The 25,779-nt window shown below is 46.5% G+C and overlaps 2 protein-coding genes across 2 annotated transcripts; one reads left to right on the forward strand and one right to left on the reverse strand.

Moving 5' to 3' along the window:
- Nucleotides 1-589: 589 nt before the first annotated feature.
- Nucleotides 590-25,402, reverse strand: LOC149358266 (uncharacterized). The gene is made up of 3 exons (XM_089570306.1): nt 25,178-25,402; nt 4,886-5,671; nt 590-4,091 (listed from the first exon to the last, which is right to left on the reverse strand). Exons 1-3 carry the CDS (start codon nt 25,203-25,205, stop codon nt 3,571-3,573), a joined length of 1,335 nt encoding a protein of 444 aa, XP_089426432.1. The 5' UTR covers nt 25,206-25,402; the 3' UTR covers nt 590-3,570.
- On the forward strand, nt 14,864-19,500 carry LOC149358267 (uncharacterized). The gene is made up of 2 exons (XM_089570305.1): nt 14,864-16,612; nt 16,696-19,500. Exons 1-2 carry the CDS (start codon nt 15,328-15,330, stop codon nt 16,740-16,742), a joined length of 1,332 nt encoding a protein of 443 aa, XP_089426431.1. The 5' UTR covers nt 14,864-15,327; the 3' UTR covers nt 16,743-19,500.
- Nucleotides 25,403-25,779: the final 377 nt, after the last annotated feature.

The following is a 25,779-nucleotide window of genomic DNA, read 5'->3' on the forward strand; positions in this document are numbered from 1 at the left end:
GTCGACAAGAGGAGGCACAAACAGGACCACACAAAGCGCAGTCTTCCAACTAGCTTATTGCCTGAAAGCAGTATAAGGGCTATTCAACGTAACAAAAAACAAGGTACAATCGTAGATGAAGTGTGCACGAGACAGCTACAAAAAAGATTAACAAGAGAATAACAATGCCACTTGTGCATTAAGACCTCTAAATAGCACGGACATGCAAATCAAGGAATTCAGTATCTTTTCTCGATAATGACAAAGGTGGGGAGCTGACGCAGTTGTCACCTGTTTTGGCGACGTAAGCCTCGATCACTTTTCCGTTTTTGTTTTTGATATTGAAACTAGCTTTGTTCTTTCCAACAAAGTTGAACAGCTATTGCTGTCGCAGCTCTTACATTGCAGCGAAAGGTTGCTGTCCGTAGCGGTGCGCATGAATCTTTGACGTTCTAGAGTCTGATTCCATCACTGTTGGGTGAGTAAATATTCGTTTTCGCGCATTTTTTCCCGTAGAAGTTAAATTGCACCCTCACATCTTTTTGCGTGCGCTTTCAAGAGAGACTGTCGTAAAAAAAACCAGCGATTAAGAACACGGACAGAGGACAAGTTGAAACAGACTTACGGCGCTGAACTTACAACTGAATTTTATTCATACGTAGGCAGTCAATTTCTACATTTACACAGACATGCGCAAAGACATCTTGTCAAACCCAGATACACTGTTGCCACTCATGTGCGTAAAAATAGAGAAAACAAAAAACAGCAATCATCCATTCAAGGCACGTGTGTCATTACCTCACCCTCCCTACCCAGAATGAAGCAAGCTCATTTCCCTCCCTGACAAGCTAATCGAAGATTTGCTTACGCATCCCTCGCCCTTCCTGGTGATGTGAAATGCTTCCGCGATCTCCCTCGTGCGCTGATCGTGATGTACAATCAACGCTTCCGTGTCAGCAAAATTTGGAACACAATTACACGTGAAGCAGTGTTGTGCTACATTTCTATTATCTTTGCTGCTGACCGAATTGGCGTGTTCTGTGAGGCGAATGTTGATACAACGGCCCGTCTGGCCGATGTACACATGACCGCAAGACAAAGGGATAAGATACACCACTCCCTTCCTACAGGCAAAGTACTTGTTTACATGCTTAATTTTGCAAACGTTCTTACTATCCTTCCCCTCGCGTTTCCTCTGCACTGCAGCCCCTACTTTTGCTAGTTTATTGGGAGCAGAAAAAAGCAGGCTTACTCCGTATCGGGCCCCTACTCTCTTAAGCCTTTGAGACAGGGCGTGAATGTACGGCATAACAGCCACATTTCTTTCTTTATAACCTGTACTAAGTTCTCAGAAACTAGTGTTAAGCTTCTTATGCACGTTACCGACCTGCGACCAATTTGTTTCCCATGACACAGACGATGGGGGAATTCGGAGTAGCCGACGCGTGTCTGACTTCAGCGTTTAGTTGCTACGAAAACCTTGCCACAATGTGGACGGTCCCAGATGCTCAGCACACTCGCAAAGAGCTCCTTTGGAGAAAATTTTACGGCGCGTAGTAACGCGATATTGTGCTGCACACTCAGTTTGAAAATATTAGTGTTCTTCTTTCATTATTACAGTCAAAGAAAAGGAAGAAAAAGAAATGCTTTTTTTTTTCAGCTTTTTGCAGTTCCTTTCAGGGATTTACAACTGTAGCTACACAGCAAAGTAATGCACGGGACAGTAACCGCCAGCATGTGAAAGGGGAAGGAACAAGGTTCCTAGGAGAGACATGGGGGAACGCTTTGCCCTGCCATGGCCGTAGTCAGGCTGTTGATGATGACGATAGGAAAGGAGGTTGAGTGATGGGCACTTTGAGGGACGGTCCGACTTGCCATGAAGGTGGCAGGGAGCATTCGCCGCGCGCTGGGCAGTTGGAGCACAGCCGACGATAAGTGACGCGCGCTGATGGTAGATGGATATGAGCGATGATGGCAACTTGCGTGTCTGCATGACACTAGCAGCACACTGTGATAACGGTGCATTCAAGGAATTCACGTGATCGGTTGCATGGTTACTGGTCCGGAATCAAGCCACTGCGCTGTCATGTATTTATCTGCAGGTGTACAGCTTTCAGAGGCCCACTGTCGGGCCGGGGCAGGGAACTTCGAGAGTTCTTACAGCGTCTTGTTTAGCTTCAGCCTAGGTGCCGAAACAGCAAGCATTCAAAGAAACTGTCTCTGGTACATCCGTTTCCAACATTCTCGGACTAAAATTTTGAAAGTGTGAAAATTGTAAGATTGTGTTATGGAAATATTGAAGGTAGAGGTACATTCTTTTGATATGTAGCAAAATCTTTCTTTTAAAGTGTTTTAAAGCGCTAAAACTGCCATAGACGACCGATGGGGAAAGCTTTTAATGATAGTAATAGAAAATAAACACAAGACCACCGTCGGAGGATCTGTGGATGCATTGATTTTTATAGTCGAATCTCAAATGGAAAAGTCGTGTTCATAAACGTTTTCCACCTTAAAATGCTTTCGTCCAGAATTATTGGGTATGTAAATGCTGGCTGCTCATGTGCGTGCCGTGTCACACCATGCAAGTAGTAATGTCCACCATACTTTCGAAGGAACGGGCATTTAATGGCTGGAAACGACAGTTTGTTGAAATTCCTAAAAGAAACCGCAATGAGCTATGCAATCGTGCAGTTCATGTTGTATTATTCTTGTACAATATTTTTCTGACAACAAGGAATTTTTACAATAATGAAGGAAGAAAACTTCTGTTAGATTAACGATATGGTGGGTTCTCTTATCCTCGAGCTCCGCTGGCATGTGTGGGGCCCGGGCTCTCCCCACCAGCTTTTGCTAGTGTGCGAGCAGCTATAGAGCGCCTACTCCTTTTCTATCCTTCGATCATATATTGGTTCATGATCTGGGTTTTCATTACATTTCCATACTGCGCGAAATAAATTTGCGTCGGCTCCGCAGATACTGCATTCTGGTTTGGATCATTCTGGGTAGATTTTGCTGAATAACTATGGGTTTGAGTGAGTATTGGTTTGTGCATAGCTAAGTTTTATCACTTTATCATTTAATCCTGTGTGTGGTGGACGGTAATTCTGGCAACTCGATCCCGGCTCTGGTGGTCGAATTTTGATGGAGGCGAAATTCTAGATGCCCGTTTGCTGTGCGATGTCAGCGCACGTCGAAAGGAATCCAGGTGGTCGAAATTTCCGGAGGCCTCCACTACGGCGGGCCTCATAGCCTCAGTCGCTTTGAAACGTTAAACCCCCAATAAATCATGAGCCAAAACCAGCCTTTGAAATTTAATGTCCACATGTACATGCAACAGATTCCAAGCTTGCTATATTCTCGAGGACAAATACAAAGGCTAAATATTATGCAATGAAAGCCAAACTGACAGGATGAGAGAGTGCAAAAAAGTCAATTAACGAAGATTCGTGCAGAAAACCACGGAAATCTCGGATATTTTCCTTTAGAGTATATTTACATCTTTAGCATTTCAAAATACAGCAATTAACCACACAAAAGGTTCGAACACACACAGACGCTCACTCTTTTTGAAAGTGGCCATAATCGCGCACGTTAAAATAAATAGGGTACAAGCTGGCACTTCACTAGGTCGCAGTACTGCTTCCAGTATTCTCCGTATTTTGCCGAGCACTTTTCCTCGTCCCTGTAGCTTCTGTGCACGAGCAGTCCGACTAGGTAGAGAACGTACAGGTACGGCACAATGCTCGAAGCTCCGGAGGGCAGGCCCCAACAGAGAGCGCCGAGAATCTCGAATACGTAGTTCACGTGACGACTCAGCGACCAGAATCCAGACGCCAGGAGTAAGTTGGTCCTCTGCTTGCCACTTGAGTCCCGATACGAGGCCTTGATTAGTTTCGGTTGAGATCCCCAGATGGTGCACTTTCCATTCGTGGCCCTCACGACCTGCCTCTGGTAGTCCGTCCAGTAGTTCAGGCCTATCATGAAGACCCCCATGATGAAAATGATGCCTGCTTGCAGTGGGCTAGAATCAGGACTGTTCTCGACCATGTAAAGACTCGGGATCGAGTACCAGAGAGTGAGGAAACAGATGCAGCCCCAACATATGTAGTACCCTGAAAAAGAAATGAAAGATATGAATATTAAGTAGATTGGAAATGGATAAATGCAACATTCAGGTTACAATCGCAAATAAATGCAGGAACTAAAAGAACATGTAAGTCGACAGCTAATCTGCCTCCAAGTGAAGCTGACTGAGGCAGATGATACTGTTTTGCTGGTGTCGTTTCGTTTCTCGTATGACAAACATTGGACGTGAGACGCCTACTTCGAAATAGACGATTCTTTCTACGTAGCCTATCTTGAGCATATTCGTCCTCCTATTACGCATCGGTATAGGTTTAGTTTTAGAAAATAGGTGTGACTAAAGTAAGCGTTCATAAAAATGAGGTTAAATGTTCGAAAAAAAGTTTAATTGTATAGCTATCAGGTACTAAAAGAGGTAGCGCCTGTGCTTCGGCATTTTCTCGCAGTTAAACTATTTGGGACACCAAGGAAGCCGGTTCTGTTTTGTGTTCTAACGAAGCGTGGAGATGGACCACCTCGGAACAAAACAAAATGGTATACTGCAGCAGTTAAGAAATGAGTTTGATTTAGGCCGACTGCAACGTTTTTGTGCTCTTCTTCGAGTATAAAAACCGCCACAAAGCACATGTGCGCACAAGAAAGTAACGCATTAGCTGCCCCTCACCTGCTTCGACAGAGCGACAGTTGTGGGGGTTCTGTGTTTCGCAGCAGGCTACGAAGATGGCAGTGCGCAACTATTTCGTAAGCTTTTCATTTACGAGCTGAGCGGTCGCATATGTTTCGAGCGGTCATCTCGAGGTCGATCCTCATAATAATAACTTACCTGCCCTGTCCACCATGATGTCGATGGTCTGCATGTAACCATCTTCCCACCAGTAGAACTTGGCGATGTATACTGTCTGCAGCACAGCCGTAGTTGCCATGGACCAATTCCAACCCGACGTCTCTACCTGGGCCTTCCAGCTGACCAGCACGAGTAGCTGCCAGATCATCATTCCAAACCGGCAGTTCGTCCATTGCTTGATGTCCAACCGCTCTCCGATGCGAGGGTACAGCTCCAAGCCCCAGTAGAAGTCAAAAATAAAGCTACCCGTGGTTCCATGCTCTCCTGGGGATGGTTTAAGTCTGCCCTTGATGTACAAAAGTACCGGAACGACGTAGGCGATCACCGTGAGAGAAACAGCGACTCCCGGCAGGTTTCTGTATATTGACCAGGCCCGTGCATCCTGCACTAGAAAGATGAAGGCGGCTATGGCCATAGTGATGACGTAGTACAGAAAACCTGTCTTCCGGTAGACTGGCCTGTGTCCTGTTAATGTTGGCGGCCCGTAGTAGACTTCTCCTGGTAGAACCAAAATAGATAGGCCGCTGTATGCGGTGAAGATAGCCAAGAAGACCCAGGTCTGTGGCGTTCCGGCGCCGTGTAGAGTCCAGGCGTCATACCAGAATGACACAAATCCATGCTGGAGGGCTTCTGACACAGATGAACCGTAAGTGACTACGAAGGAGATGGCACACACGAGAAGGTTCGGCACAAAGACGATGAGGAACACGGGTATTAGCCTGTGCCAGAAGTAGTCCAGGGAAGACTCGCCGGTTACCTTCGGGCCTGCATAGCCAAAGAAGTAAAGGATATCTCTGAATATAGAAAGCGAAGATATATTTCGCTATTAAAATGTACTTAGGTACGCAGCTCTTATGCAAAAACGGGGAAGAAAACCATGAAAAACAGCACGAAACACCGCATAACAAGTGCTGATCAACAAATGAAATAAAATGGTACTAAGCACTTCCAAGTAAGGTACAAAATAAATTAAGATAAATGAAAAACAATCAAAATTCACCGGGTTAGCACATCCTTGCAGTATTAATGAAGTGAATTCCAAGCTGTCCTTTGCTCTGAAAGAAGATTGAACATGCATACGTATAGACAATGGTAGTACGTGAAAGCAAAAAAATATATATATAAAAGGGGAAACATCAGCAGAGACAAATTACTCCTGAAAATGCTCAATCCTCCCGTCGAAAGCTCGAGTCAAATAAATGCTTCCTTTAACGGCGTATACCTAGCAATATATTCTTTTAGGCTGTCAAGCACTTCATGCTCTCGCAACTTTTATATATATATATGATATAAGCCAACAGCCACAGAAACCAAGGCACACAGAGGATTTTTAATTAATTTATTTATTTTGCGGTCTTGATCAATTTAGAATATTACTCAGTAATAGTCTAATTTGATCAACGCCACAAAATAAATTAATTAAAAATCCCCTGTGTCCCTTGGTTTCTGTGGATGTTGGCTTCCTCATATTAATAACGAGCCCCTCATTCCCCTTCCTTTGCTTGCTATATATATATATATATAACTTTGATTTTACAAGACAACCATCGCATAGCCTATTCGTCCCGCTCCTTAACTGACGCACAGCAACGGTACGCACAAATTGAAAAAGAGGCACCAGCCATTGTTCATGGCTGTATGAAGTTCAGGGACTACATACTCGGGCAACCAGAGGTCACAGTAGAATCCGACCACAGGCCACTTGAATCAATTTTGAAGAAGCCGCTTTGCGACTGCCCTCTCCGCCTTCAACGCATGAGGCTGGTGCTTCAAAAATTTCCAATCAGGGTGATCTATACACCGGGAAAAGAACTCGCTTTGACCGACGCCCTGTCGCGCTTTCCGTGTAACACTGAGCTGGTGGACGAAACGGAGCAATTTCACGTCAACGTTATTTCTACGCTGCCTATTTCAGATCAACAGCTCCTGAACATCAAGCATGGGACCAATAACGACGCCCTCATGACCGAGCTATGCCGTTATGCAAGCACTGAGTGGCCATAAAGCAAGCAAGAACTGCCGGATGCCTTAAAGGCTTACTGGAGCTACCACGACGAGCTGCACGTCGAGGATGGGCTGCTTCTCAGAAGCAACAAGCTTGTCATTCCTCCAGCCATGCGCAGAGAAGTTCTTGGCCTGCTGCACACTGCACATTGTGGCGAAGATATAATGAAGGCGAGAGCCAGACAGGTAATGTACTGGCCAAACATGAACGCGGACATTGCTGTTGTAGCGAAGTCATGCACCATATGCGTCAAGTACAAAAAGACAAATGCAAAACTGCCCATGCTTAGCCATGAGTTACCAAATTTGCCGTGGCAAATTGTCGGTGCCGACCTTTTCCACCACGAAGGCAATGAGTACCTCATACTTGTAGACGCTTACTCGTTTTTCTTCGAGATTCAAACGCTTAATCGGACATCCGCTGCTGCTGTAATCGATGCAAGTGCGGAAATATTCGCGACGCATGGCATCCCAGCCAAGTTGTGTAGTGATAATGGCTCTCCCTTCAGCAGTGCAAACTTCCAATCTTTTACGAGTCGGTAAAAGATTGGGACCACGCCCCTTTTACGAGGGGGCGTGGAACCAGCGAAATGTCAGTGCTGCGATTCACAGGTTTACTTCTGCTGACGCAGGCCTTCCTGTTAACTAGGCATGACAGTGACTGCCTGGACGCTTCATTCCCGAAGAAAAGTGGCTTTCATCACTACGGCTGCGAAGTTTGCCCCACGGACGGTTATGACGGATTCGACGCTGCTTGCCACGAACATTGTGCTGCCTTGTCGGTGGGTGTGGTGGACTGGCGACCACAAAGACCGGCTGGCGTCACAGCGACATCGGGGCGTGGAACCGGCGAAATGTCGGTGCTGCGATTCACACGTTTACTTCTGCTGACGCAGGCCTTCCTGTTAACAAGCATGACAGTGGATGCTCCATTCCCGAAGAAAAGTGGCTTTCATCACTGGGCGATGGTGTTCTGTGGACTCCCTGGCAGCGTTGCAAGACGCTGTCACGTTCCACTCTTAGAGGCGAAGCTTAACATCTCAACCACACATCAGTGACACAAGCAGCAACACCGCGCTTAAGGCACTCGCCTCACCGCACTTTAGGTCAACAAAGTGCCCCCCTGAATTTTTACTTAATGTCGAGCGAAGTTCGGAAAATGTGCGTTTGAACAAGGCCAGGCAATGGCCGTTATGAAAACAAAAATGTTATGGGAAGTTATTTTCTGAATAAACATAAAATGCCTCAGATTATCAAAATGACTGATATCATATTGTTCGCAGTTTTGTCTCACTATTCTTTGTGTGGCACGCTATGTCGGAACGTTCCGGAAGGATGTGTATCCGTGGCCTGTGATCATGGTTAGTTACAAATTTATAAAGAAAGCACTCCAAGCGTGCGTCTTAAATAGCACAGACCACTTTGCGAGGCGCAGTGGTAAGATTTTCCCTGAAAATGAGCTTGAATAGAAAATCCGCGAGAGTGCTTGCATTCATCGCACGTTATTCAGCTCCGCTCAACGTCTATGCTTCTACGCGGATCAGATTCACAGGATGTCATGCGCAGGTACTACTACGCTCCATTCTTTTGCAGGCTGCAAGCACTGTACAAGCCCGGCGAAGCTTTTTCGAGGGGCGAGGCCTGCAACATCGCGTTGCGACACTGCGTTTTACTGGCGAAATTTACAAAGCTATACCGAACTCATGTTTTGCAGACGGCGCGTCGTTCTTCACTAAATGTTTCCTCAAGAAAGTACAAACATTCCTTGAACTTACGCGGCAAGCGGTGCGATGCGCTCCCCTGGAGTTGCTGCTGCATATCCGCCTTTAGCTGAACGTAGCACCAGCCGGTTTGGTGCCGAAAAGAATAATGAAACGAAAGAGGTCGCAGCTCAGTGATCCGTGTTTGCTAACACTTCCCGCGCAGGTGCGTTGCGCACAGGCGGAACACCCTACGATCCCAACACGCTGGGCGCCGCCGCGGAGCTAGAATGACGGGTACGATCGCGAAGCTGGCGGGAGAGCTGAGTTGAGTGGTTTGTTGACCTTGGCCGCGGGTTCGACGCGAGCGCCAGCGGCCTCCAGCGATATGATTGGTGATAAGCGCCGAGCGAATGGCACTCCAGCGGGGGCCGTTAGAGACACGGGTCCCGCGGCGACACGAGGCGTGGAGCGTTTCGGTGTCTGCGTTCGAAGTCGCTTTTCGTATGTGATAAATTTTGATGCCAGAGAGGAAGTGACTGCATGCTTCTCTCGCCTCGGGAAGTTTAATGTGGCCATCCCAAAATACGGAAAGCACTATCGTCGATTCTTTCGTTTAACATTCCTGCTTAGTGTTTCTTTTTTTTTTTTTCAAGTCTTCGCCATGACCTGATAAGTTCCATGTGCTACATATTTTCGACAATATTTCCCGTATGTATTCTCCCGTGCACACGTGGAGTTTGCCAAAATAAACGCAGAACAAATGCGAGCCTATACAAACCCTGTTATTTCACCTGCAGGTAGCAGCGTTGCCTAGCGCTCTTCTAGTTTTTCTGGTTTGGTTTGGTTTATAGGGTTTAACGTCCCAAAGCGACTAAGGCTATGAGAGACGCCGTAGTGGAGGGCTCCGGAAATTTCGACCACCTGGGGTTCTTTAACGTGCACTGACATCGCACAGTACACGGGCCTCTAGAATTTCTCCTCCAAAGAAATTCTAGCCGCCGCGGCCGGGATCGAACCCGCGTCTTTCGGGTCAGCAGCCGAGCACCATAACCGCTGAGCCACCGCGGCGGCCTAGTTCTTCTAGTTCTTCTAGTTCTAGTGCCTAGTTTGTCCTTTTTTTCGTGATTGTTCCCATCCGATTATTAGAGCAATCTTGCAGGTTAACTTCATGACTCTACTTTGAAACTTAGTAGTTTCTTCCAATTTTACTGAACGCCCCCGTTTACTAGGCTTTATGCAGGAAGTTTATGCCTCCGTGCGTTTTTTGAAAGTTCAGTTTTTCAAATTAGTATTATATTCGGTTCCGAGCAAAAATCTATACAGGGATTTAATAACGATGCTCTTCCCGCCCCCACTGTATCGTTCTGTCTACTTTGGGCTCAAGGATCATGATGTTTGAAAGCGAGTGCGTAAAATGCCAATTCCTCCTTGCACCAAAACATTTTTCTATAAATTACACACCGAAACTCTGCCTGTCAACACGTGGCTCGATAGAAAAAACATTTTTGTGTCCTCTGTAAACTGCCGCTTGTGCAGTGTGCCTGAAACAATTGAACTTTGTTTTACAGACTGCAAAGACGCGATTTTGTTTATCAAGTGTTGCAGAGGACGCTACAGAAGAATTTTCTCCTCAAATCCTCCGGTGTGCTCGACGTTGCTGTTTTCCAACCTGGCTCGAAACCCTGTGATATGATTTTTCTGATTGGACTTCATTGCCTTCGGAAAACGCGCATGCAAGACGTTGAACCTGTTGTTTCGCCCAGAATTCATTTTAGCGAATGTTCCTGCAGGTAACGGATATTTACAAAGAATTTGACTTTTTATCGCATTGGTTTCCTCTCCTGATGCGCTGTATATCCTTGCCGGCCTTTTCGTTCTGGTATGTTTTCTATCATGTTTGTGCCACGTAGCGCCTACGTAGGTGCTCTGAAAATAATTTTTGTGTCACTCCCTTATATATATATATATATATATGTATGTATTAGGGGTGTGCGAATATAATTCGAATATCATATTTTTAGGATTCGTATTCGATTCGAAATCCAAGTATTCGTGTTGTGTCGAATATTCGACACTACGCGAATATTCGTATCTAGCCGAATATTCTACTGCGAGCACCGACGTTCATTTCGGTCCGCAAGTCCTATCGACAGAGACATAACAACATGGCGGCGCCCATAGCAATGCGTAACGTTGGGCCATGCAGTAGCTGACTGCGCTGATGAGCTTCTTTGTGGCTATACCTGCGAGCTGGTATAGTCAGAGCTGTGCACGAAATACCTCGCAATAAGTGCCAGTTCAGTGCCAATTGAGAGGGCATTTTCCGTGGCTGCCGAAGTCGTTTCAGCTAGAAGGGAACTACTTCTGCTTGACCATGTGGAGCAGCCGCTTTTCCTTCACGACAACCTTTTATGTTCATCCCAGCAACGTACTTTTGTGCTTATGGCAAGCTAGCCTTGATCAATACTGTGTACTAGCCATATTCTCTGATATTTCTTACTCTTCTAAGAACAATGTTCGAGACTTTGATACTTTTTGTGCAGCCACACACACCTTTTGTGCTCATTTCATCACTGATAGTGATGTTGAACTGTGATGTTCTTAGGTACTCAAATAAATGTTTTGTAGTGGTTAAATGCGTCTGTCCTTGATTATTCGATATTCGATTCGATATTCGGAACCCAGTATTCGTATTCGATTCGTATTCGAAAAATTTGATATTCGCAAACCCCTAATATATATATATAGCGAAGAATACGCTTCGTTAAAGGGAACATATTTATTCCAGACAGAAATGGTAATAGCGCTGTAATATACACAAGAAAGACTGACACAGGACATGCGCTAACTTCATCTGATTTTATTTACTGCAAAGCCAGCAAATATATAGAAAAATTCAATGCATGCGCAAAAAACACCTGTACAATAGGCATCAACAAAACCATTCGAGATATGATATCTCAGCCTTAAAAAGGCGGACCGGGGTATCACTCACGCAATCTAATCCCCTTTTCCTAATGTGGAATGCTTCCAAAAGCTCCCGTGCCTTCATATCTCCACTCCTGCCCAGAATCTTTATCTCCTGAAGCCGTGGCTGACACTTCTTGCACTGCTGGCATCATTTTTGCCCCGGCTCCTGTTCTGCCACACGATTACACACGAATTATTCAGCGCAGTGCTGCGAAAGATGTGCGCGTCCTAGACTTGTTAGCGATCGTGCGTGCTCAGCCGCGCGGTCATTAACATACCGGCCCCTTTGGCCCACAAAGGCTTTTCCGCAGGTCAGTGGTATTTCATACACCACACCTGTGCAGCACTTCACGTACTGCTTGCCATGCTTTTTGCTGCAGGAACTGTTTTTATCGCTCCCAATGCGCGCGCATGGCTGGCCAAGGTTTCGTGGGGCAGGAAACACGACCGGCACGCCATGTCTTTTTGCTACCTTCTTCACATTGTGCGCGACCCTCTGCACATAAGGCACCACTTCTGGTCTCACAGACTGTTTGTTTGGCTCAGTCGACTTCTGAAACATCGCACACTTAATTTTTCTTAGGAGGGCTTCAGCAACTGCTGTGGTAACCGTGCATGGGAACCCCGCCGAAACCAACCGATGAACTTGCCTATCAAAACTCGCCTGCATAGCATGGTGACACGACTTCACGAGAGCTGACTCAAGGTAGAGGCAGAATATTTATTCGACTCGACGTTTCGATCGGGAGACCGATCAGAAGAAGATCGGTCTTCCGATCGAAACGTTGAGTCGAATAAATATGTTTCCTTTAACGAAGCGTATACTTCGCTAAATACTCGTGTAAGCAGTCAAGTACTTCATGCTCTCGCAACCTAAATATATATATATATATATATAAGGGTGTGACACACAAAAACCTTTGTGTACAGAACCATGTAGAATAAATGCCATGAAAGAAAAAAAATAGCATAATGCTCTCGCGAAGCGGCCAGCGAAGGAGATCTGATCGCGTCACCGCGGGTTCGATTCCTAGTGGTGGATATTTATTTTATTTATTTCTATTTTTTTTTCACTTGGCGCAAATCCACAAACATCGTAATATCTTGCTCGGTGTTTAACCATCGGAATAGGGCTTTCACTCTAATAGACTAAAGCCCTGGAGGACTCGCGACGCAACGAAAGAATTCCCAATGACGTCACAGCGAGAGTTTCTGTCAGGGAGATCGCTATAACGTCACTTCTTCCGGGACAATGTTTCGCTCCACTGACATCTATTCGCTGGCGCGCCGTCAGAGCACATAGCCTCGTTTTGGGCAGAGGCCATTCCACTGGATGCCGGGAACAATTCATCACGCGCCCGCTCGTTCGTTCAGCGCTGCTGTCGCTTTGTTTTTGGCGTCCGCCGGCTTCCCTGTGGCGGCCGTTGTTATGCAGGAGCGGCGCGCTTCTGCCGTTGAATCGGGTTTTTCTTCGTGCGGAGCGCCTTAGTGGATTGAACGCTCGCTCGAAATTCCACTATGCTACACATCCGTCGCCTCACAAAATGCGGATTTTGGAGTGAGAAAAGTTTTCAAGAACAAACTTCGCTGCATTCTCAGTGACTGTTTTTTCTTGTTTTCATTAAAGCTGCTGTCGTGGCCCTTAGGGCGTTCTTAAGAGAAGTACAGATTGGAGACAGTACAACGGAACCAGCCAACTGCAAAGGCAGTAAAGCACTTAAACTCCGTTCCATAGTTTAGTAAAAAAAAATCATTTGGAAAAGAAACTGGACACCGCAGGTGGACACAATATTAACGCGGTGACAGGGTAGAAAATAAAATGCATTGGTAACTATGAAATCTGACGTTCGACGAAAACTCGTCTGGTCGGGAAGATTCATGAAGTCAATAGAAGGAACGCCGACCAAAAGGTTGTTGTTTAATATGAAGACGAAGACGTTTCGGCTTCCATACGGAAGCCTTGATCACTGGGCGGAAAGCCCAAAGCACATCGCTTAAGTGCGCTGCAGTAATCGCCCCAGGCATCTTGCGTACGTAGGCGTGAGATTGCCTGCGTTGTGGTTGAGGGTTTTTTCTGTTGATTGAATTATTATGGATTCCAGATATCGACGTGACAGCCAATTCTTCTCTCTTGCGATGACTGAAGCTTCTTCCCAGGCTATTTTGTGCGTCGCGGCTTCCACGTGTTCCGCAACTGCATTAGAAGCAATCCTCTTGTTCCTGACGTCGTTTTTGTGGTCCCTCAATCGTCTTTCGAAATTCCCGCTCTCGCCGATATAGCAGTAGTCGCAATCTGCGCAGGGAATCTTGTAGATGACGCCAGGAAACTTCTCTTTCTTTATCTTGTCTTTGACAGACACCAGCTCGTGCCTCAGCTTGCACGCCGGAACGTGAGCGACGTGTACGCCGTAAGTGCGTAAAACGCGAGCCAGAGACTCGCTCACGCCCGGTACATATGGGATAGCGGCTCGGGCTCGGCGCGGGGGACCAACTGGTTCTGACGGGCGTGATGACCGTTGAAGAACGGAATCTACGAAGTGCTTCGGGTAGCCGCATTCACTGAGTTCTCGGCGCACTTGGCGTAGGTCAGCAGCCCGATCTTCTGGTCTTGGGCAGATGTTTTTGGCACGTCGGACGAGGGAAGCCACGACGGAGCGTTTGTGGCAAACCGGGTGCACGGAATTAAAATGAAGGTACCGGCCTGTGTGGGTGTCCTTTCTATAAACTTTGAAAGAAAGGCGGTGGTTACGGCGTTCGACCAAAACGTCCAGAAAAGGAAGACGGCAAGCAGCCTCCTCCTCAACCGTGAATTGAATGGAGTCTTCCATGCTATTGATGTGATCTGTGAAGGCACCTAATGCATCCTTTTTGATAATGCAGAAACAGTCATCTACGTAGCGTACAAAAATTCAGGAGGCACTTTGACTGTCTATAGTGGGTAGAGGCGGAAGCGTTTTCCGCACCACCTTCGCTGTTTCTGTGGCACTGGTGGCGTCACATATAATTGAGTACTAATTACTAAGTGATGACAAATCACTAATTAATGGTTAATTACTGATTAATGGCTGAATACTAATTAACGGCTAATTAATGACGCTTAAGCTTCGCCTTTAGGAGTGGAACGCGACAGCGCGTTGTAGCGCTGCCAGGGAGTCCACGGAACGCCAGCACCCGTTCGGCGTGATGCCTTGCCCTTTGAACGCAACGCTTTTTTGAGGAAAGGAAATGGCGCAGTAATTCTCTGTCATCTAGGTGGACACCTGAACCGTCCCATAGAGGAAGGGAGGAAGTGGGAGTGAAAGAAGATAGATAAAGAGGAGCCGTAATGAAGGAAATGAAAATTGTATTTGAGGAAAGGAAATTACGCAGTAACTGTCTCACAAAATTTAGGGGGCACTTTTTTTACCTAAAGTGGGGTCACTGATGTGAGGTTAAGATGTTAAGCTTCGCCCCTAAGAGTGGAACGCGACAGCGTCTTGCAACGCTGCCAAGGAGTCCATAGAACGCCATCGCCCATTCGGTTCTACGCCTCGCTCGTCGGTAAATTGGTTTTTGAGGAAATGAAATGTATCTGTCTCTCATTTGTCGGTGGACACCTAAACCTCGCCGGAAGGGAATGGAGGAGGATGAGAGTGAGTGAAGACACCGTATTCACTAGACGCGCCTTTGTTCATTCCAAACCATCGAGCTTGCATGGCGGAGTTATTCTGCTTCCGGCAGCCGAGCTGAACGGATCGCAGGGTCATGGGCTCCAGCGGAGCAGCGATAGCGGCCTTTGACGGCCGCGGAAACAGGATCGATGACTGCGGTGATAAGGATTACCAGATTATTTTGCCGACACTGCCAACAGGACGTGTTGTTTTCAACACCGTTTTTCTTCACGGCGACGTGCGAGCGAGGCCGTTCCGGGTCGAGGATTTCCGAGACGCCCTGGCCGACACCGGTACGCTCCCCGACGTGGTCGCGTTGGGGGCGTACCAAATCAACCACGTGTGGGCGGTTACCCTGCGGAACACGGAGGCAGCAAAGAAGTTGCTCGCCTTCAACGAGCTGCAAGTTAAGAAACGCCGCTGCCTCATTATCGACCCGGAAGACCAGCAGGTAAAGCTGCGGCTACACTGGATGCTTCACGGTGTGGCCGACGACGACATTCGGACGGCATTCGCGGCGTTTGGCAAAGTGACCGACGTTACGCGTGAGCGGTGGCGGATACAAGGCGTCAATGACAAGAGCTCAACGACAAGAACGGTCCTACTGAAGTTGAAGCCCGGCTTGAAAGTGGATGACCTGCCACACCAGGTACGTGTCGCCGGAGAGTTGGCTCTTGTCGTACCGCCTGGGCGTCCAATGCAGTGCTTGCGCTGGCATGGTACAGGCCACGTGCGGCGTGAATGCAAGGTTCCCCGCTGTACGAAATGCCGGCGGTACGGCCACGCGGATAATGAGTGTGTCCGCACTTACGCGGTGGCTACGGGCAGGGCGTCGAAAGACGACTCTGCGGAACTCCTGATGGATGTAGTCGAGGCTGAAGAATCTGCGAAAGGCATAGAGGAACCCGAAACGCAAGCAGGATCGACGGGCTCTTCGATGCCGGACGCAAGCCGATGCCGGACGCAGCAAGCCGATGCCGGACGCAGCGATGCCGGACGCAAGCCTGAGGGGGCAGAACCTACTAGAAAGGAGACGGAGGCGTCGAGCGGTGAAGTAAGCGTGCCAGCGCTCCAAGAAACCGAGCCAGCGACTCTGACCGAGAGAACCTTGACCAGAGCGGCGCCCGCACGACCGGCGTCCCTGCCCCAGCGAAGCGGCCACACGCCCAGACCGGAACCGAAGACAAGGCGGAAGCCCCCAGCGTCGAAGAGCCGCCGGCAAAAACGACCCAAGGACGGCGGTCGTCCATCCGGACACGATCAAATGTGTCGACGGAGAGGAGAGCCCTTGACAAGCCGCCTCCGCTGCCAGGCCTGGCACCAGCACCGGATGGCTCCGGTGTCAACGATGTCGTCTAGCCAAGCGCTAGACGTGAAGGGTAAGCACCATGTTCCCGGCCTCTTTTTTCTGCATTAAAATGGCTCATGCGTTCCCCATGAAAGTCGGTACACTTAATGTCAGGGGACTGGCAAGTAAGAAGAAGCAGAGCCAGGTGTACCGCCTTTTAACTGAGCATGACATTGACGTCCTGGCAGTGCAGGAAACGAAAATTGACGGGGAAGAGGAGACCGGGAGCATGGTGAGACGTTTCACGTCTAGGTTTTTTGCAGTTGTCGCCCACGCTGTAGGAACGTCTGCGGGTTGTGTCATCTTTGTAAAGAATGTACCGGGACTTGAGGTTCAGGCATATACGGCGTGTCCTTCGGGTCGATTTGTTTTGGTTGACCTCCTGTACGACAAAACATATTGGCGCATCATTTGTGTGTACGCCCCAAATGCGGTGGATGAGAGGACAGCGTTTTTTCAACGCGTACAAAAGCACTTCTGTTGTGAGAAATGCCTGATCGTAATGGGTGACTTCAATTGCGTCCTGAGGGGCTGTGACAAAACCAGTGCAAGGGCATTTAGGGACAGAAGCACTGAAGTACTCTCAGAAATTATAGACACGTGCAACCTCGATGATGTGGCCGAATGTTTAGAAGGCGAGCGTTGTGTGAGACTCACCCATTTTCAACGGTCAAGCCATGCACGGCTAGATCGCATTTATGTGTCACCGAACGTTATTTCAAAATGCAGTAGCTACAATGTAGTACCGGTATCATTTTCGGATCATTGTTTAGTGAAGTGTGGGATAGGGACAAAGAAACGAGGAAATCAGTTTTCTTGGGAGATGTGGAAATTAAATAATAAGCTCATTACAGACGACATCTTTAGCAGGAAAGTAAACGAAGAAATCAGTAAATTAAAGCCGAGCGGGGAACTGAAAGTATGGCAGCAGTGGGAACTTTGCAAACAACAAATAAAAATAGCAGCAATCGAAAGGTCAAGTTGCATACGACAAGAGGAGAAGCGTGAGGAGGACAATTTAAGATCCTTACTAGCTAGACTTCTCGAAAGAGAAAGCGAAGAGCCTGGCAAATGGATGGATGACATTAGGAAAATAAAAAATAAGATTGAACTCTTTGACGAAGAACGCTATCGTGGCGCACTGGTGCGGGCTAGGGCGCAAGATATAGCTGATGGGGAGACACCTTCAAAACGAGCGCTAGGAATGGAAAAAACGCATGCTCAACGAAACCACATTGAACAGATTGAATGGGGCGGGGCGTTATCTGGAGAAAGCGGGCATATCCAGCAGGCATTTCTTGAATATTATCAGGCGCTGTTTGCAAAGCAAGAAGTGGATGTGAGCGCATTCAAGGAAAAGGTTCTTGGCGCTTTGCCGCGATTAGATGACGAACAGAAAGAAAGGCTGCAGCTGTCGATAACTGTGTCGGAGGTCGAGCAAGCGATAGAAAATTTGAACCTGGGAAAATCTCCTGGACCTGATGGGTTAAGCGCCGCTTTTTACAAAGCATATAAACGCGAAATAGTGCCAGTACTGACAGCAGTTTTTAACGAAGCCTACAAAGAAAATGAATTGCCCCCGTCTTATGGTAAATCCCATACAGTGCTAATCCCTAAATCCGATGACGCAGAAAAGCTAAAGCAGGTCACAGCATATCGTCCTATCGCCCTCACAAACGTGGATTATAAAGTTTTCATGAAGATTTTAGCCTGTAGACTACAGTCAGTAATTCAGGATATAGTCGGTCCCCACCAGACGTGTGGGATCAAGGGACGCTCTATTGTTTCCAATATTCATAAAGCGAGGTGTGTGCTGGAATGTTGTGATTACACAAATAGCTGTGTAGCCATCCTTCAGCTAGATCTTGAGAAGGCATTCGATTGTGTTTCGCACGATATCCTGTTCTGCATACTCGACCATGTGAATTTAGGGTCCATTATTTGTGAGGGAGTGGCCTTGGCGTACCGGAGCTGCACGACAAGATTAATTGTAAATAAGAGTTTGGGGGCCCCCATTAGCCTGCAGCGTTCGGTGCGCCAGGGTTGTCCCCTCAGCCCTCTTCTATTCTGCATTTACATTGAAGCGTTGTTTGAATATCATGGAAAGTGAAAAAATTCGAGGATTCCAGCTACAGGCAGCAGAAGTTAAGCTGCTGGCTTATGCGGATGATGTCGCGGTGTTCACAGTGAACCGGGAAGGTATAACCGAGGCCGTGGCATGCGTAAAAGAATTCACCAAGATCACCGGTAGTAAAGTGAATTGGTCAAAGTCTCTGGGGCTTTGGCACGGAGAATGGCCAACGAAGCCCGGCAATTTTGCAAACGTGTCCTGGGTGACGACCCCAGTAAAGTACTTAGGTGTTCCACTGGACGGTTATCGCGATAGCGATTCGTACTGGAAAGCACAGACGCAAGCCACGCGTGAAAAGGTGGAAAGGTGGAAAGGGCGACACCTTTCAATTTTCGCAAGGGCCACAGTGTGCAATCTGTTTTTTATGTCTAGGCTGTGGTACGTGATGCAAGTGTTGCATTGTGCAAGGATGAACGTACAGAGACTGCACCGGATCTTTGCCGTTTTTGTGTGGGCTGCGGACTGGGAACGCTGTAGCCGGACCAATTTGTTTAGGCGGGTGAAGGATGGCGGCCTGAGTCTGGGACACTTATTTCTGCGGCAGATTGTAAGCAGATTTTGTTTTGTGCGCGATGTAAGCGATCCGTTTTTGCGCACTGTGTGCCAATTAAGGCTCGGAAATGCACTGCCGGACTTTGTTGTCACAACCGAAAGTTTCTCGGGACGTATTTTTGGTTACTTTAGAGAGGTTGTCGCGAGTGTTCGATTCCTGTCTGTTCGATTTTCGTATGAATATTTATCTTCTGTTAGCAGGAAGAAGTTGTATAAAGATTTGTGCGATGTAGTTCTTCCACAACCTATTTATTTATTTATTTATTTCGAATACCCTCAGGGCCCGGGTCGGGCGTTACAGAGGGGAGTGGAATACTCAACATAATTAAGATAAAAGCACAGGCACATATATATATATATATATACATATATATACACATATATATAGGGGTGTCAAAAACAGTGCAAAAATAGTAAGGAACACCAGAAGGTAACAATAAACATCCAAGAATTCAATACAAGTACTACAAGTAAGGAACACCAAAATATAACTGTAGAACACAATACAAGTAGTAATACGGGGGTAAAAAATAAATAAGCAGTGCGTAACGATTAATCAGGAACACCAAAATGAGCTTTTAAGGCATTTTTGAACAATGTAACATCAGTAATAGACACAAGATCTTCGGGAAGGTGGTTCCACTCTGTTATTGAGCGCGGGAGAAATGAATTATGAAAGGTATTCGTGTGGCATGCGAAAGATCCAATTTTATGACGATGGTCCACGCGATGTGACACATAAGAGGGCCGGTGGAGTAAAAGATTGTGAAGTGTGTCGTGGTAGTATATTTTTAGTATATTTTTACCTATGTACAGGGCCTTATACAATGGAGGCCAGGGACGCGACGTACTTAAGCGTGTGAAGGCGATGCAGGTGCCGCCAAGTGCAAAAACTTTTTTTCTTTAAATTACATACCGGAACACTACCAGTAAAGGAATTCTTGGAAAGGAAGCAGTTATTTCTACCTTGGGGATCACATTGTTTAATTTGTAAACAACCAGAAACAATAGACCACGTTTTTTTGCACTGTTGGGAGGGGGTATACTTTTGGGACATCTTGCAACGGACTTTAAAAAAGGAATTTCCGCTCGACGCTCATGGTATTCGGTACTTGCCTGTAGAGAGTGAGGATGGGACACCATTCGACCTCATTATGCTAATGGGCCTCCATTGTATTTGGCGCTCCAGAATGGCAGGATATCATTGCGATCCTGATGCACGGCCAGCACGGATCTATTTTCGGGAGTGCATGCATAAGTATATTGAAGTTCAGAAACTTGCTCCTGAAGCTCCCGAGTGGCTCGAAAGAGTCGAGCCTTTGGTGACGCTTAAGGAGTTTTAATATGATGAAGCCACGCACCCCCGGGCGGATAGTGTTGTTAATTATTGCTCATTGCGCTCTGTAAGTGTATTTGTGTACAGTGGTTCTTGCCGAAGTCAGGCAATAAATAAAAAAAAAAGCTTGCATGGCGGAGTGGATAGCGTACTCGTCTCTCACGCCGAAGACCGGGGTTCGATTCCTGAGCTCGACCAATTTCTTAATCGGTTTTATTTATTTATATGGCCTGCCTAGTAAAGCTAATTAGGCTAATTGGGTAATTAAGCAATTAACTAAGCTCAGTCCCACTTGGAGCATTACTATACGATCCCTTCAATTGGTTGCATGGTAGGTAGCCAAAGTACAATTGGCCCCGTTTGAAATTCGCGCACTGTGATGTCACGACCGTTTCCCCCTATTGAAAAGCGTGACATTTTCTGTCGACAACTGCTGCTTACAACGATGAGACATTAAAGGCTTCCGCCTTAAAAACTTTTGGGTGCGGTTCGAAGGTGGCCAATGCACGGGCTTCTATTGCTTCCATGGTAAGGTTTGCGGTTGTCACCGATATAGATGCGCCCATAGCGGTGCCGTGAACTTGTTGGTAGACTGCATCCCGGAAAACAAAGTAAGTGTTCTCAAGGCAGAACTGCAACAGCTTCAGGAGATCTGATGCTTCGATAGGGGTTCTATCACACAATCCGTCGTCATTCTGCAGCGCTGAACGGCACACATCCACAGCCAGATCCACGGGACGCTGGTGAACAGCGACTTTACATCAAAGGACACCACGACCTCGTCGTCCTCCACCGTGACGTCACGTACTTTTTCAATGAAATCGAAAGAGTCACGTATGAACGTCGAGCTCTTCCCAACGAGTGGCGCCAAAACCTTGTGCAGGTAGCCCGACAAGCGATATAAGGGCGACCGTGTAAAGTCAACTATCGGTCGCATCGGGACATTAGGCTTATGGATCTTCGGGAGACCATACAAGGCGGGAGCGGATCCATTGTGGCAGAGAAGCTTGAAATAAAGTGACTTGTGGTCCGGTGGAAAAAAAACGGAAGACGTCGGTCAAAAGAATCTGCAAGTTCCTTTCTATCTTGAGCGTGGGGTCCCGTTTCAGCGGCAAGTACGTACTGTCGTCCTGCAGAAGGTCATTCATTTTCTCGAGTTAAACAACCTTTTGGTCGGCGTTCCTTCTATTGACTTCATGAGCATTGGTAACTATGTGGCACTAGAGTGTATTATATAGTCCATTTCTCTGAGAGCGTTCGAATTCAGTGGTAAGAACCAAATAATTCGCTCGTTTAATCGCTGATAAAAATATTAGTGAATTGGTGCTGTAATGCGGAAGATATATCTTCATGACTCTATCATGACTCTATATCATGACTCTATAGACTTTATCATGACTCTATAGAGTCATGATAAAACACAAGTCAGCAGAACTAGGTCATCATCTCATAAATCAGGATATCGGTTGTGGACCCTAAAAAAAGGACAGCAGGGGTCTGTTAGCTTTTTACATAGTAGAAGGGGTTTTATAACGACCACGTATTTGTCGCAAGTGCGCGACGTGATGCCTGGCCAATTTTCTTAACAACAAACTAGCTGCAAGGTTGTCAACAATTTTTGAAATGGATGGGAGTGATTTGGTTGGACGGTTCCAAATCCCTACAATTCATTCGAATATCGAAGGAGCCAGTGATCTATACACGGTAAGTTTGGCAAAGGGGCCACTCCAGAATATGTTTCTTTTAAGTATCCGAGCTTTGGTTAGCATTCTGATAGCGCTATACACCATCTATCGGAACGCTAGTTGGCGCTGCATTCTAAGAGACCATAAAAATTCCTTTAGGCACATGCAGCGAATGGCGTTTTTTGTTGGTATTTGACTGAATGATTAATGTTCATGAATTGCGGCATTAATAAAGCTGTTTCTCCCTCTCGCCTACACCAAGTTTTCGGTATGTTAAATAAACGAAGAGGATTGTTTCGCTGCAAGTATTCTGATTTAAAATATTTGTAGTAGCACTTTGCAAAAGTACGAAAACAGGTCTCAAGTTCGGATATAAAAACAAACATGGTTTCTTGAAGGAATTTATGTTATGCCCGTTTTCCAGCAGCTAACTATATTCGCCATACGGAGAAAAACGTAATTAGCTGGTTATCTTATTACGGCAAAAGGAGCATTTTTCTCTTTGCGAACAACGAAACCGTCTGGTCGTGCGTGTAACCTATGGCATGTGAGAAAAGCTGCTAATGGCTAGCGGCAGCGACTAGAGGTCGTTAAAAAAAGTAATTTACCCTACTTTCTCTACCTGGTTTCTGTATTTCAGGGGATGACGTACACGCCTCACTACAGACATTTCCGGGTTGAGGATTCACCGATGAGGTGCTAAAACCGGTTAGTACCGGTCAATAAGGCTCTGGAATGCTCTCAAGGGAACTGCTGAACGGGCCATTACTATGCTATGGCTGCGTAAGTGCTCGTCAGGTACATAAGATTGACTGCACGCTGAACGCCGGCCTGCGTGGTTACTGACTAAACGAACTATACTAGTTCGGAAAAAACTGCACTTTTTTTTTTAGACTAATCACGTTATGCATTGACGCATTTTCCTATGAATGATGATTTGCTATTGGTTTACTTGTGGCTACATGGTTCGCATCACTTATGTGCCTCCTGAAAGTAACAAAAAACAAGGCGCATACTGATGGCGTATTTGTTGTTAGGATCAACATCCATGCAAATGTAAAGGAAGCAAGACGGGGAGATCAATCCCGCCACAGACGATTAATGGATAGCACTCTTGGGCCAAACAGTGGACTGTCGGTGCCGTTCTGAAAGCAACAGCTGTATATGCTTCCTTGTGTTGAGCTCTGAACGCCATCGCAGTTCAAAGAGTAAGAACAACAGAATGCCTGGTCTTGGCTTCTACCCGGCTGCTTCATCAGACAGTCAAACGATGCGCGATACAAACAGTGTATTGAATGTCTTCCAAATACCAAGGCTCTAGAAGCATAATATTGTATAGATAACCAGGCCTATAGGAAGCCTCATTATACGAACAAAAATTCGAGTATGGTTAATGTGAAATAGCAGCGGAAGAGAGCGCAGTGTATTTTGTTGATACAGAGCCTGTTTATGTGTACGTTCTTTCCAAGCACTTGTCCTAATGCACCATGTGCAACAGAGTGGGGGGCACCAAGTATATTCCCTTTTAAAAGTGCGGTTGCCCACAGATTTTTTCTATTACTGTAAATGGTCAAGTAAAACTCTAGTTTGGGCGAGTTGGTTCATGATGAAATAAAAACTGGTATGGCGCAAGGAACGGGGACACAGAAGGTAAATGGAGAGAGCAGGTGATATTGTGTAGCAAAGAAAAGTCATCTAAAACTTTTAAACATCAAACTTGCTAAGCAGCGGGATGAAGCAGCGGAATGCAGTTTTACCGCATTGACAAATAAACAATAAAAAGAAGGTTCCACGCACCCGCATTAACAAAAAAAACATGTACCACGAACAGCGACCGATGGACATTTGGAGGAACATTCCTGAAAGATGTCAGCTACTCACGTACCAACAGTGCTACAGGTGTGCTACCTGAGTGGTCTACAGACATTTCACAAATACAATCAAGGGTGTGTTACGCAGTCAGTGAGAAAAGAAACAGCAGCGTCGAGAAAGAGTGTGCCCACTTCGATGGCTGTGTGGCTGCGGCGTTGTGTAAATGCACTGTTAGTCGTGAGTTCCCGCAAGACCTCGGTGGACGCTCATTTTGATCAAGGGGAAATCCACGCTAACCACAAAACGTGCGCACGATGTTGTCAAGTGCGATGCATACTGTCCGCAGCAAGAGCATATCGGCCGTATTTTTGAAGGAGTTCGCAAGATGTGCATCAGGCTATGCGAAAATATCTATTTTAAAACACTTTAATGCAATTAGCGCTGACGTCATTGTACCAGAGAACATTAGGCGTTTAGTTATATATGGTAGTATATATAGTTTTGCGGAAAAGATTTTTGAGGGAGAATGAAAGCAATAACGAGGCGACTTTTATGAAAAATTATTCGACTTGAGTTGCGAAAAGCTCGCCGGCACACTTATCCAGTTAATTAATAGATGCGCCGCCTTTTGGAAGCCTAAACCATTTATCTGATGCTGAGAAAGATGCTCACCGTATTTATAGATAAGCAAATATGCTTTGCCACAAAACAAAGAGCGTTTCAAATCTTATCACCTAACACATTCGTTGATAACAATATAATGTTCATCATCGTACACCATGAGGTGAAACTGGAAACCTGGTCTGATTTTATACTGCATGGATACTAACCAGCCGAAGATTATTTTTACATCTCCATGACGTCAACTAAACAAAAATAATCTGAATATTTTATATATTCATATTCATATATTTTACATATTCGGATTCTTTTATGTCAACTTTTGACACTGTGCCACACCGGTAACATTGAATAACACTCAGACGTTGCGCTGAGCTTGATGTGAACTTAAAAAGTCGGACGGTCCCTGAAGAAAGGACAACCTCTTGTATGTTTATACCTGAAAAATTAAGCACTCACCATTCGCTAGTCTGTTCTTTCCGTTCATAGCAGGCTTCGTGCAGACTACTTGAAGGCAGCCGTTGGTTCTTGCTGTCTCCAAGGCGACAGCAGACGAGGCTTTCTCGTCTCCGAGTCACACTTCTCAGCGCTCGGATTGCAGCTATAATGCGTAGGTCCGCGGCATCTTGAAGCACTCATTGGAGGGCGAACTGGTCGTTGCACAACGATTTTCAGGCCACGCCGACGCGAGAGGGAAACAGACGCTCACTCTTCTGAAAGCAGAAAACCTGTTTGAACACTCGCGCGCAGGCCTTTCGGCTAACGCCCTCCATCGAGCGCATAATTTCGCTTGAATGTGCGGTGTTGCGGCTCATTCTTATTTCTTCCTTTTTGTTTTTGCTCTTGTGACTGTCGGGGAAATCAGTGGAGTCTTCTCTTAGTATTGACACACACGGTTGCCCAAGTGCGCTAATGTCCACGCAGCAGATTACGTTCGCCTCACATTAGCTATCAAAACAAATTTCTTTGCAGTTTGGTAAACACCTGGACAGACGACGGACGCATGAAGAGACGTCATAAGCGCTGCGGTCGTACGCGGCGCTTCGCATAAAACCATTGAA

The sequence above is a fragment of the Amblyomma mixtum genome, chromosome 2, assembly GCF_055824585.1.
Source record: "Amblyomma mixtum isolate Tamu chromosome 2, ASM5582458v1, whole genome shotgun sequence".
NCBI classification, from domain to species: Eukaryota; Metazoa; Arthropoda; class Arachnida; order Ixodida; family Ixodidae; genus Amblyomma; species Amblyomma mixtum.

Bases quoted from the DNA above. Each gene is read 5' to 3' on its own strand.
- LOC149358267 (XM_089570305.1), top strand. From the start codon at position 15,328: ATGGGCTCCAGCGGAGCAGCGATAGCGGCCTTTGACGGCCGCGGAAAC. The intron at 16,613-16,695 runs GTAAGCACCATG...ACTTAATGTCAG, and splicing joins CCAAGCGCTAGACGTGAAGG to GGGACTGGCAAGTAAGAAGA.
- LOC149358266 (XM_089570306.1), bottom strand. From the start codon at position 25,205: ATGAACGGAAAGAACAGACTAGCGAATG. The intron at 5,672-25,177 runs GTGAGTGCTTAA...TTGGCTATGCAG, and splicing joins AAAGAACAGACTAGCGAATG to GCCCGAAGGTAACCGGCGAG. The intron at 4,092-4,885 runs GTAAGTTATTAT...TTTCTTTTTCAG, and splicing joins CATCATGGTGGACAGGGCAG to GGTACTACATATGTTGGGGC.